Raw genomic sequence first — 12,877 nt, 5'->3', positions numbered from 1 at the left:
AATGCGCTTTACACAATTGATGTGTGTATGGATTGGGATAACAGTTGTATGAGCCCCTAATAAAATGTTAAAAAATAAATTAAAAAAAAGGATGATGGCAACAAATGTACAAATGTGCTTGACACAATAGATGGGTGTATGGATTGTGATGAGTTGTCCGAGTCCCCAGTAAAATGATTTTTTTAAAAAGCTCAGCTCTTATCTATACTTTCAATAGCACAAAATATATGTTCAATCTAATTTTTAGTGTCAAAATATGCTGCTGACTTTGTTTACCTTTTAGGGCACCAGTGTCTTGTCACCTGGACTCCACATAGGACTAATTATCATACTGGCAATAATGATTTATAAAAAGTCTGCAAGTAATGTATTTGAAAAACATCCTTGTCTTTATACCCTAATGTTTGGATGCGTCTTTGCTAAAATCGCACAAAAATTGGTGGTAAGAAATTATTTTACGGTATAAATAATGTACATAGTCTTCAAACATAAGGCTGTGAATGATTTCATACAATGAGCAGATTTTCTTTTGTGGTATCTTCACTATATATGGCTTGCTCTGTACTAAAGTCAAACCATAAAACTGCTCTAGGACTCACTGTTACAAAGCAAAACAGATTTATAACTATCCAGTGGTGGGGTGGGGGGTGGGGGGTGTCCAAAACTCAGGGAAAAATCGAATTAAAAGACAAAAGAATTTTTCCACATACTTTTTGACACCTCCGTGTATAATAAGTTCCTAAGTAATTTTCTATTATAATCCTTGTTTGTAAGAAATTTAAATAATGAAAACAGGATACCCTACATGAATTTGAGACATTTTTGGTATCAATATTCTAATATCAAATGTAAGTTTAAATGTTCTCTATCCTTATTTGTATCAATATTGAATTAAAATTATCATTCTCAGTCCTGAAAGTAAGGCTCAAACATACAAAATTTAATAATGAAATGATTATTTATTTGTTTTCTAGGTAGCTCACATGACCAAAAGTGAACTATATCTTCAAGACTCGGTGTTTATCGGGCCAGGTCTTTTATTTTTAGACCAGTATTTTAGTAATTTTGTAGACGAATATATTGTCCTATGGGTAGCAATGGTAAGTAAATAATTTTTTGTTAAGATTTTAAGACAGATATCAGATAATACTATGCTTAAAAGTCAATATAGTGAGATATCTCATTAAATTAAGTAACTTCAATATCTAGAGTTGACACAGTAAATCCTTCTAAATCATATTTATAATCACTTCTTTTAAGCTGAGTTATTTTGTATGTAGAAATGGCTCATATCTAGAGGTCAAGTGTCCAACAACATTTTTAAAGAGTGTGGTGGTAAATTAGGTAGGATTTTATGTTTCAAATCAATTTTGTAGTCAACAACTTAAACTACATATCAAACCTTCCAATAGCTTGCTTTAGCTTCCATTCCCCTTTAATTTCTATTCTCCTTGCCCCCCCCCTTTGATTTCTTTTCTCCTTGTGAAATATTGTCTTCCTCTTCAGCTAAGTTAACACAGGTCTACCCTCTAGAATATTGCTTCATCTTCCCTCCCTGGCCCTCCCCCCCTTGGTAGTCATCAAAGTCTGTTTCCTTTCGTATGAAAATCTGTCTTTATTGTTCTCTTTATAACACTGATCTCATACAATATTTATCCTTTTGTGATTGACTAATTTCACTCTGCATAATGTTCTTCAGGTCAATCCATGCCATAAGGTACACTGTGTATACCAGTTTCTTTATCCATTCTTCTACTAATAGGCCTTTAGCTTGTTTCCATGAGTATATGGAAGGATATATATACCCTTATTTTAGGGTATACTGTATACCCAGCAAAGGTTTGCTGGGTCATATGGAACTTTTATTCCCATTGTTTAAGGTAGTACCATACTGCTTTCCAGTGGTTACATTTTTACAGTCCCACCAGAAAAATGTAAGGGTTCCAATCCCTGCATACCTTCTGCAGCATTTATTTTGTTTTGAACTTTGCTGTCAATATTACAACTTAAATTTTGGAAAAAATACCTGTGTACCTCAAAAATAATATACAAAGTTTCCAATGACTCAATCATGTGTTTCCAGAATAGAACAGTGCTCTGTAGGGTTTTGAATCAATGGCTCACTTTCAGAAGTAGCTCATCAAGCCTTTCTTCCAAGATAACTCTGGGTTAACTTGAACCTCCAACCTTTAGGGATTCCACCTAAAAAAATCACTTCACTCTGACTTTAACTTAATGTAGCTTTTTAACATTATAAAAAATTTTAAACTAGAGCTGCCACCAAGGGCTTAAGCAGAAAGAAAATGTTTTAAAAATGATGGTGGCAACATATGTAAAAATGTGTTTGATACAACTGATCTATGGATTGTTATAAGAACTGTAAGAGCCCCCAATAAAATGATTTGTTAATAAATTTTTAAGCTACTCTCATCTTACAGCAGATAACTAGAAATAGATGGTGTTGGCTACCAAATAAGTTTCTGACTCATCGCAACTCCTTGTGATAGAACTACCTGGTAGGATGTTCTCAAATGTAATCTTTATGGAAGCAGGTCACCAGGTCTTTCTCTCAGGAAGCAGCAGGGTAGAGTAGCCCTTGTGCTGCTAGGGATCCTAAGATGGGGTTAAAAAACAAACAGAAAACTGTTGCAGTCAGGTAGATTCTAACTCAAGTGACTCTATAGGACGGAGTAGAACTGCCCCCAAAGGGTTTCTAAGTCTGGAATCTTTACAGAAGCTGACTGCTATATCTTTGTCCCCTCAGTAGCTGGTGGGGTTAAAGCTGCTGAGAGCCCACCACCTATGCAACCATGGCTCCTTAGATAGAGTTAGCACTAGCAAATTAGATAGGGTTAGTGCATCAAGAACTGTTAGCTAATATTGAAGAAATGAACAGGGCAGAATAAGCTTCTGAGACCATTTTGTGCTAGAAATAGTCTTGTGTATTATTAGGAATATAATTTGTATTTTGTTCTGATGAAGCAAGTTAAATTTTTATTACTTCCTACTTAATGTGGATAATGTATGCCTATTATATTCAAGTGGTTATATAGAATTGAGAGCAACTTTAGCCAGCTGAGGAGAAAGTTCATTGATAACACTAACAGCACAATTCTGTATGAATGAAGTACTATTGAACTTTTTGATTTTGTTGGGATGTATTGTCTTTATGGTGATGGAGGTTAGGTTCTTGGTTAAATTTTGTGCACATAATTCTGTATATACCTTCCCTCAACTATGGTCTTTTCCAGACCTATTACCTTATCGCTAATTTAGAAGAAATTTATCTGATGGGGAGTGAGTTCATTAGTTCATTATAAAATAATGACTGGCCCTTTAGGGAGTCATTATTTTACAATTTAGACATTTTTGGTTTAATCACACAATAAAAAGGTGAGACTATAGTCAGAAGACCTAAGTTCTGTTACATTCTAGGATTGGTATTCTAATTCTTTTGTTACTGAGCCAGTTTTTATAATTGTGAAATACTCTGTATATTCCATAAAACTCAACTCATGGTCTTCAATACTGACTCATAGCGACCCCATGTGGGTTTATGAGACTGTTAAGTTTACAGAAGTAGAATGCCCAGTCTTTCTCTTGCAGAGCTGCTGGTGGTTGTGAACTGCTGACTATGCAGGTCACAGCCCAACGAGGAACCATACCACCGCTATTAAAATCCACTGTCAGAGTCAATTCAGGCTCAAGATTGGCACAGTAATTGTTTGGCTGCTAACTGAAATGTGGATGACTCAGATTCACCAGCTGTCCCAAGGAAGAAAGATAGGCAATCTACTTCTATGAAGATTAGAGCCTTAGGAATCCATTGGGACAGTTATCTGTCCTACAGAGGTGCTATAAGACTATGAACCAAAACCAAACCTGTGTTGCAGTGTGAGTGTCAGTTCCAACTCATAGCCACCCCATAGGACATGGGAGCTCCAAGGTTGTAATCTTTATATCGTGCTTGGTAAAGCATGTGAAAAAGAAAGCCCTTAATGAGATGGATTGACATAGTGGCTGCAACAATGGGCTCAATAATAGGAACAATCGTGAGGATGGTGCAGGACCAGTCAGTGTTTCCTTCTGTTGCGCATAGGACACTATGGGTCAGAACCAACTCAATGGCACCTAACAACAAGAGTCTTTTCAAAGACATCTTTTTCACACGGAGCTAATAGTGAGTTCAAACCTTTCACTTAGCAAATGTGTGGTAAGCAAATGTGTGTTTAACCACTGCACCACCACAGCTCCATCAGAGGACTACACCCACTACCAGAGTTGATTTTAACTCATAGTGACCCTATAGGACAGACAGAATTTCTCCTTAGGCTTTCCAAGACTAACTCTTTAGGGGAGCAGACAGCCTCATCTTTCCCTTAGAGTGGCTGGTGAGTTTGAACTGTCAACTTTGTGGTTAGCAGACCAGTATCTAACCCACAGTGCCTCTAGGTTCCTTTTAGAGGAATGGATTCTGACTCATAGCGCCCCTATAGGACAGGGTAGAACTGCCCCTGTGGGTTTCTGCAACTGTAATAACTCTTTATGGGAGTAGAAAGCCCCATCTTTATCCCGAGGAGCCACTGCTAGTTTTAAAATGGTAACCTATGGATAGCAGTTCAATGTATAACCACCAATTGTATGGTAAAAGAGTCAAATGTGGCATATATACATGTACTCTAAATGCATTATTTTCAGTGAAGTGTAATTCAATTTTGTGGGAAGCAGAAAAAGTTGTTGGTTCAGTAAAGATACGCCATAATACATTTGTATTTTCTTTTTTGCTTCTAAAGGTCTTTGCTTCATTTGATATGACAACATACTTTAGTGCTTTGTGCCTGCAAATTTCAAGACACCTTCATATAAGTATATTCAAGACTTCATGTCATCAAGCACCTGAACAGGTTCACAAGCATATTGACTAATAGCCCAAGGAGAAGAGGAGAAGCAGTTAGGGGAAACTATGGGTGAAGGATATACCCCCCTTTGCAGGAGGCTAGTATACTATCAAATAAGGATATATCTGAATGTAAAATATAAGTCTTGCAGGTTCCATTATGCCTATCATTTATGAGGCTCATTGATTACCAACATTTTTGGATCACAGATATTATCAGAGTGAAAGTATAACAATCTCTAATTAGTAAAACCAAAGGGAGAAAAACATCAATCCTGAGAGATAAGCAAGTGTGCATCAGTATAGTTAAATAGCAATCTCTTTGTCTCTGAAAATTCTTTTGAGTATTTGGGGTTTTCACTGCCAAGTGATTACACAAAAATTCAGGATCTGAAGGATTTTATAGCTATGTTGGGAGTGATACTGGCTTTGATTGCTAAAAACTGACAAGTGAGTTCGAAGTACTGCTTAAGTGCATATAGCTTATACTATCTGTCAGATGTGTTATAAGAAATTGTTTTTAATATTGCTGACTTTCAAAACACATGTTACTATGGAATTTAAAGACTTGTTTTACTATAGAGTTAAACTAGAATTATCTGTATTTATAGTTAGTAACATGAATTTATCTTACCAGTTCAGAAAAACAAATGAATGTTTACACTGAAAGTAACTTGTTCTTTGATATTTTAAGTTAAACTTTGTCATAAAGAAGCAGGCATTAAACATTCTCTTATCAAAAATAAAATAGCAGTTAAAGTACTACTGCCATCTAAGAAAATTAATAACTTAAAAGAAAATAGCAAAAATATCTTCTGGTTAGAATATTAGCCAAGAGTTGCTTCAGTTGCCCATTGACTCATTTGATATGGAGGAGAAAATAAATATCAACTTGTGGACTATTAGGTATTTATTCTTCTACTCTCACTTAAATTTATTTAGATCGCTCATTATGAAACTAGAACCATCAGAAAGATCTTTGAGATTCAAATTTTCAGATTCCTATCTCTGACCCTACTTTTAATTTTAGCCTATATTTCTATAGACCATATGCCACATTACAAAATAATCTGAAAACCAGAGGATCTATGTACATTCTCCATCTTAAGAAAAAAGTCTATTACATAAAACAGGAAAACTATTACTGACAAGGGAAAAATATATAGTTTTATGTGAGTTAAGTACATGGAGAACACTAGTTAACTTTGCCACTGTAGCTATGGTCAAAACTTCCCAAGAGTCTTCATCTAAGCCTGAGTAGTACTTAAGACTTATATACTAACATACATCTTATCTTAAAAGGAAAATCCTTTATATAATGTCTCTTATGTCAAATATTTATTAATGGAGGACTAACTTCTTTCTGTATGTTATCACAGTTATGAAAAGTTTGTATGAACTTGTTTGTAAAAACATGGAAAACCTTAAACCTAAGAAAAGGGTTAAGTTTTAGGGGCTAGAATTTTAAAATCATGCATAAACAGGAAAAAGTCGCTCCTCTCCTCTTCAAGGGCATATTTTTTATTTTGAATGAACTTTTGAGATCAATTTTGGACAAAAAAACCAAATAGTTAACTAACTTATTTCAACATGCTGAAGAACAATTTAATAGTTGTTAATGTTTCTAGTTGAAGATTTTATGTTATCCTATGTTTGGAAATGAAACTGTAAAACCAAATTTACATACTTATTGGCTACTAAACTTGAATATATTCTAGGTAATTTATTTTAAAGACAAAATGAGTATTTTAACTCTAAGTCCTTAAATTATGTTAATGAAATGCTCTTAAATCATTGCTAAAGGCAAAGTGCCGTTTAATTGTGGACTAAATTCAATTAAATGATATTTATTTTGATGTCTTGTAGAAATGATATATTTTCAAAACTGTCTTGAAACTAATATTTATATAACTTGTTTAATCATCTTAATGATTTTTAGAAATTAATTTATTTTAGAGTAAGAATGAATACAAACAAGTTGTTCCTAATAAAATTTTCAAGTCAGTAGGTTTTCTTTTGAAATCTTATTTTCATTTAGAATTGCTCTTAAAATGTAATGACAACAAGTACATATAAAATATTTTGTAATCTTTATTTTTCCCTTAAAGAAAAACAATGTTTAATTTTACATACTTGTGCTTTCTACCTTACTGAAGTCAAAGTCTGAAAGGAAATAAAATCTTAATTGCTAAAGTAAATTGACAATACTAAGGGAAAATTTTCACTATTACTATCAAAAAGCTAAAAATTGCTATGACTCACAAAACTGCTTAGGTTATATTTATGGATAACACATAAGGGATCTTTCACTTAAACAAGCTAATGAATAACAGGATGTAATTATCTAAAGTAGGATTTTTTAATCACTATAAAGATTTGCATGTCCCTCTAGCTAATTATAATTGTATCATATTACTTAGGTTCAAGTTCTTTCTTCAAAGAGTCATCAGAATAACAAGGAATGAAGAGACTTTCGAACACGTGCCTTCTCTTGCTGCTGCTGTTAAATGAAGAGAGATATTAAACACTTGTTTAATATTTAGTTAAGTGTTATGCATATTTCAGCAAATAAAATATCTCAATGTCTAAATCAGTCCTTACTTTTTCAGTTTTAAATATAACTACTTACAGTTTCCATCATAATTCTCTTCTGCAACATAGCCATCTCTTTTCTGTGTTCACTTTGTGCATCATTAAGATTTTCACAATGCTTATTATCCAACTCCTCCAAACTCTAAACACAAATAGTTCAGTTACAAACCTTCTCAAACTCTAAACTTGTACAATTTTCAAAAATAGCTTTTCAATATTTAGATAACGCTCATTATTCCGAGTAAAATCCTAAATACTTAAAGACCAAATTTCCCACTAGAGAAATTAAAAATCAGATGTGAGTCAAATGTTTAATGTTATTTGTGAGTCAAATACTATTATTTGTACAAATTATTACTACTATTAGTATTATAGATGGCACAACAGCTGTATATACTTTGTCAAAACAATGGGTTAAAGAACTGCCGAGGTGAAGATAGTGCCAAAAAAAGGAAATGATTCGAAGTCCAATATAAATACCATTATTTTTCAAATCTAAACTAACCTTTTGTTAGTAAACGTGGCATGATTTCAGAAACAATAGTGATCTGTACCATGACTTCTTTTTCAAGAGAAACAAAAACTGTATTTTAAAGCTTTACTATTCATCCACCAAGTTATCTACTACCTACTATATAAAAAGCACTATGCTAAGAGCTGTGGTGGTGTAGTGGTTATTCATTGGGCTGCAATTTGCATGGTTGTAGTTGGAAACCACCAGCCACTCCTAGGGAGAGTGGGCTGTCTACTCCTGTACACAGTTATAGCCTCAGAAACCCAGTGGGGTGCTGAGTGAGCATCGACTTGATGGCAATGTGTTTTGAGATGCTAAATACTGTAGAGCAATTAAAAATGAATAATACATTTTTCAGAAGAAACATTTTTTTCATAAATACAGAAATTATATATGGAAATATAACTGTTAATAGCTATGTGGAGAAAAAAGGAACTTAACCCAATTTTGCTAGCGAGAGTAAGATTTCAATGTTGAAGAAAAAGGAGTTAAAAGTATTCTTAATGGTATGTCTCAGTAAATAAAAAATACTAAGTTAGATAAAAAAAATCAGTTTTTTCTTGAGAAGAGGAAGAAAAAGAACGTAGCAAATCTATGCTAAAAGGGCCATGTTATAGGGGAGGATCTTAAATATCTAAGAATTTATAATGAAAACTTAGTTTTTCTAGAAGGAAAGGAAATGTTGAAGGAATATGATAGTTCAATACAGGCTGGACTGAAGAACAGAAAAATCAATTAACAGTTTTAATAGTCCAAGAAAGTAATGATGAAAGACCTCACTAAGGCAGTAGCAGCACACCCACTAAGCTATTGCCATTAAGTCAATGCTGACTCATAGTGACCCCATGTAGTTTTCAAAACTAATTCTTTATGGAAACAGCTTCATCTTTCTCTGGTAGGGAGGCTAGTGGATTTAAACCACCAATCTTGGTTAGCAGCCCAACATCTGTAATTAGGCACTGCCACATCGAATGGAGTACATATTAACAATATATGCCATAAAAAAAGACCCAGGTCCGTGGTATGATTGAACAGTTCAACTATATGATATGTAAATTACTTGCCAATAAAACTGTTGAGGGGGAGAAAAAAAGGAAATGATAAAAAGAAAAAAAAAGAGACCCCAGAGAGTTGTTAAATGCAGTGCAGATCATCAGATACTAAGTGTGGTTATTTGTAACTTGAATGCCTAAATTGGGGACTACTTGTACTACATGTAACCGTTTTAACATGTATTGGAACAATAGTATCCAAAAGAACTTATCCATGAAAAAGTTATGTATCCAGGGTTATCATTAAACTCCTCTGAGTAGTTAATAAAAAATAAGACTATGAGATCTTCTTGATGTGACTGAACTATTATATGATATGTGAATTAATTATATACCAATTAAACTGTTGAAGAAAAAAAAAGTATGAGGCCTCAAAAAGTTCATGGAAAAATTCCATTATCTTTCAATTATATTTTTCCATGAACTTTTTGAAACTTCCATGTACAGATTGATGAACAAGGTGTCGCAGACATTTTACTAATATGCACATGTGACAATAGGCATATTTTAATCCTGAAGATTTTAATCTTCAGGGGCTTTTGTATTCTATTACACATCTAGGCTATCTTTTAAGATTACAAATTAGCATATAAAGTTTTTGCCGCAATAATTCTAGAAGTAATGCCATAAAACGATTATATATTTGAAATGAAAGACAACTTTAGTTGAGTGGAAGGTCAGTGAAAAGGAGGAAACCCTCAAGAAGATAGGCTGACACAGTGGCGGCAAAGATGGACTCAAACCTAACACAATGGCAGTGCTTCCTTCAGTTGTGTATGGTGGGGTCACTGTGAGTTGGAACCACCTCACACACCTAACGTTTCCTATTTAACAAACATGGGTGATATAAAGACACATAATATGACTACCAGGAAACAATTTATGAACTTTCTATTTTCAATTACACATATACTGCTATATTATCCCAAGGCATTGTTAAAAGAACTATGATAAAAATGTTTTAAAGTGCAATTTTATGAATAGCATGTACATTTCTAGGTAAAATCCCTCATTTAAAAAAATTTCCTGTTTCGGTTCATTCTTCCAAAACCATTTATGAATCGTATATGTATAAATACATTTAGCTCTTGAAAATTAGGAATAATGAATTCAAAATAGTAAATGGCTATGAATTTAAATGTATAGTCAAAATGTTTTTTTCCCATAGTTTGGAAAGAAAAAAAATTCTACTTCCATATATAATAATGTACTGTGCTACCAAATACAACAGACCTTTATGAATTGTTCATATAAGCATTTAATCTCTTTCAGTTTCTGGCTCTGGGCAATTCTACATTGTTGCAAAATCTTTTGTTGCTGTCGAAATATACTCTACAAATATAAAAGAAAAAAGCTGTGGTAACATATTTTTTTAATTAATCAAAAATATTCTACATTAGGATTAAAAGTTATAAAATCAATTATTTTAACATTACCTATCTTATGTATTAATAACAAGTTTAGCTCATTTGTACACGCTCATACAAAATTAAATCCTACCAACTATGAAGTAGGAAATACTTTTGACATTGAATATGTAATTTTTGATGATTTTAATATCCATATAGATGATCCTTATTCTATTAGTGTTTCAGTTCCTTAATTTATTCTCCACCGATGATTTTGTCTTTCACCATACTTTAGCCATTCACCTACGTTGCTTGTATCCAAGATTTTGTCATTACCAATAACTGTAAGCACTATACAGTATTATTTGCAGAAAAATTTCTGGTGTTAGGTGCCATCGAGTTGATTTTGACCCATAATGACCCTATGCACAACAGAATTAAAGCATTGCCTGGTCCTGCACCATCCTCACAATTGTTCCTATGCCTGGGCCCCTTGTTGCAGCCACTGTGGTCAATCCATCTCCTTGAGGGCTTTCCCAGTTTTCATTGCCCCTCTACTTGACTAAGCATGCTATCCTTCTTTAGGAACTGGTCTCATGACAATATGTATAAAACTTCTATGAGGGGGCTTTTAAAAGCATGAGGAAAAAAACATAAATAGCCCATAAACTTTTAAAAGCTGCCTCACATAGTAACTATGTGTCAGATACTTTCCTGAACCTTTCTAAAAAACATGAATTCATTTAATCCTCACAACCACCCTATGGAATAGGTACTCTTTACTGTATCCCTTTTCATGGGATGACAAAACTGAGGAACAGAGGTGATTTTTCCTTGAACCCACAATTAGTAAAAATGAAATGAGATTCCAAATCTGATTCTAAGGTCTAGTCTCTAAACATTACTATGTTTTTCTATATACTGTATCCCAGTCATCAATCACTACCTACCTCAAGTTATGTTAGGACCTAAAATCCTAATCCTACTATTTTTTTCAGTGTCTTAAACCCTCCAACTCCGTGTCCTCACTTTTCTCTTTCCCAGCTTAAAATACCATGGCCAGGCAATATCAATCCTCTCATGCATATGTACTTGGCCTCCCTCTCACCATCACATTTGCTTGGCTAAATCCCAACCCTGAAAATCTAATTCTCCACGTACCTTGTGGGCTATTCATAGTTGGAGGAAAACCCACAACCCTGCTAACTGAAGTTACTGTAAATTCATGATCACTAAGTCAAATTAAATGCTTACAGGTACTTGGTATTTCCCTAATTCATTAACTGGCCTACTCTAAGGAAACGGTCGTGCTTTCTCCTCTGTCCTCAGAAGGTAACATCTCCACCACCTTTAATTTTAACAGATGATTTTATCTTGTTAAATAGAATCTAAAGGGAACTTAGTCTCTATTACCACATCTACCACCGAACTACATCTAAGCTTATATGCTAACTTTTCTCCTTTTAAGGATAAGGAAACCCACAGGGGCAGTTCTACTCTGTCCTTTATGGTCACTATAACTCAAAATCAACTCGATGGCAGTGAGTTTAGATCCCATCTATTCTCACAATGGACATTTTCGGCAGCTGTCCCTCTCGGTGTTTGAAATGTTTCCCTCTAGATTACCTTAGGACAGAAACATGCTGCTGTTTCAAAGAAATCTTAAATTACACACAAAATCTTTATTAATTTCTCCTTATGGTACCCCATTTAATTCTCATTCTCCTATTCATTCCAATTAGGCTTTTGCACTCACTATTCCACCAAAATAATGCTCACAAAGATACCAGTGACACCCATGTGACCTAATGCACCTTATTTGGCCCAGCAGCAGCATATATCAATAATCTTTTTTAATAGGAATTTTCATTTAATACCATTCAGGAACCACTGATTTACAATGAAAAATCATTGGAAACAACAAAGACCCCCAAGGATAATGACTAAGTTATTATTCATTGGGTCAATGTCGACCCGCAGCAAACTTATGGACAGAGTACAACTGCCCCTGTGGGTTTCCAAGACTGTAGCTTTTTTTTTTTTAAAGTCATTTTATAAGTCATTTTATTGGGGGCTCATACAACTCTTATCACAATCCATACATACACATCAATTGTGTAAAGCACATTTGTACATTGATTGTCCTCATCATTCTCAAAACATTTGCTCTCCACTTAAGCCCCTGGCATCAGGTCCATTTTTTCCCCTCCCTCCCCGCTCCCCCACCCTCATGAACCCTCGGTAATTTATAAATTATTTTGTCATGCCTTGCCCTGGCCGTCTCCTCTCTTCACCCACTTTTCTGTTGTCCATCCCCCAGGGAGGAAGTCACAAGTAGATCCTTGAAATCGGTTCCCCCTTTCCAACCCACCCTCCTCCCTATGCCCTCCCAGTATTGCCACTCACACCACTGGTCCTGAGGGGATCATCTGCCCTGGATTCCCTGTGTTTCCAGTTCCTATCTGTACCAGTG

The 12,877-nt window shown here is 34.4% G+C and overlaps 2 protein-coding genes across 2 annotated transcripts in view; one reads left to right on the top strand and one right to left on the bottom strand.

Annotated features, from left to right (window-relative positions):
- CHPT1 (choline phosphotransferase 1) overlaps window positions 1-7,487 on the top strand; it is a 20,049-nt gene extending 12,562 nt beyond the window's left edge. Inside the window, exons 6-9 of the mRNA XM_045291249.1 lie at window positions 284-442; window positions 975-1,100; window positions 4,794-4,995; window positions 7,318-7,487. Coding sequence (XP_045147184.1) covers window positions 284-442; window positions 975-1,100; window positions 4,794-4,925 — 417 coding nt within the window. The 3' untranslated portion in view covers window positions 4,926-4,995; window positions 7,318-7,487. The remainder of the gene's footprint in view (window positions 1-283; window positions 443-974; window positions 1,101-4,793; window positions 4,996-7,317) is intronic.
- GNPTAB (N-acetylglucosamine-1-phosphate transferase subunits alpha and beta) overlaps window positions 6,976-12,877 on the bottom strand; it is a 94,443-nt gene continuing 88,541 nt past the window's right edge. Inside the window, exons 28-30 of the mRNA XM_013004058.2 lie at window positions 10,289-10,387; window positions 7,527-7,631; window positions 6,976-7,397 (exon numbers count right to left, since the gene is read on the bottom strand). Coding sequence (XP_012859512.2) covers window positions 7,344-7,397; window positions 7,527-7,631; window positions 10,289-10,387 — 258 coding nt within the window. The 3' untranslated portion in view covers window positions 6,976-7,343. The remainder of the gene's footprint in view (window positions 7,398-7,526; window positions 7,632-10,288; window positions 10,388-12,877) is intronic.

The sequence above is a fragment of the Echinops telfairi genome, unplaced genomic scaffold (genome assembly GCF_000313985.2).
Source record: "Echinops telfairi isolate 266 unplaced genomic scaffold, ASM31398v2 ScPeMD7_2;HRSCAF=8, whole genome shotgun sequence".
Taxonomy (NCBI): Eukaryota; Metazoa; Chordata; class Mammalia; order Afrosoricida; family Tenrecidae; genus Echinops; species Echinops telfairi.
The sequence above is the reverse complement of the archived record's forward strand: the minus strand, read 5'-3'. Positions and strand labels throughout refer to the sequence as shown.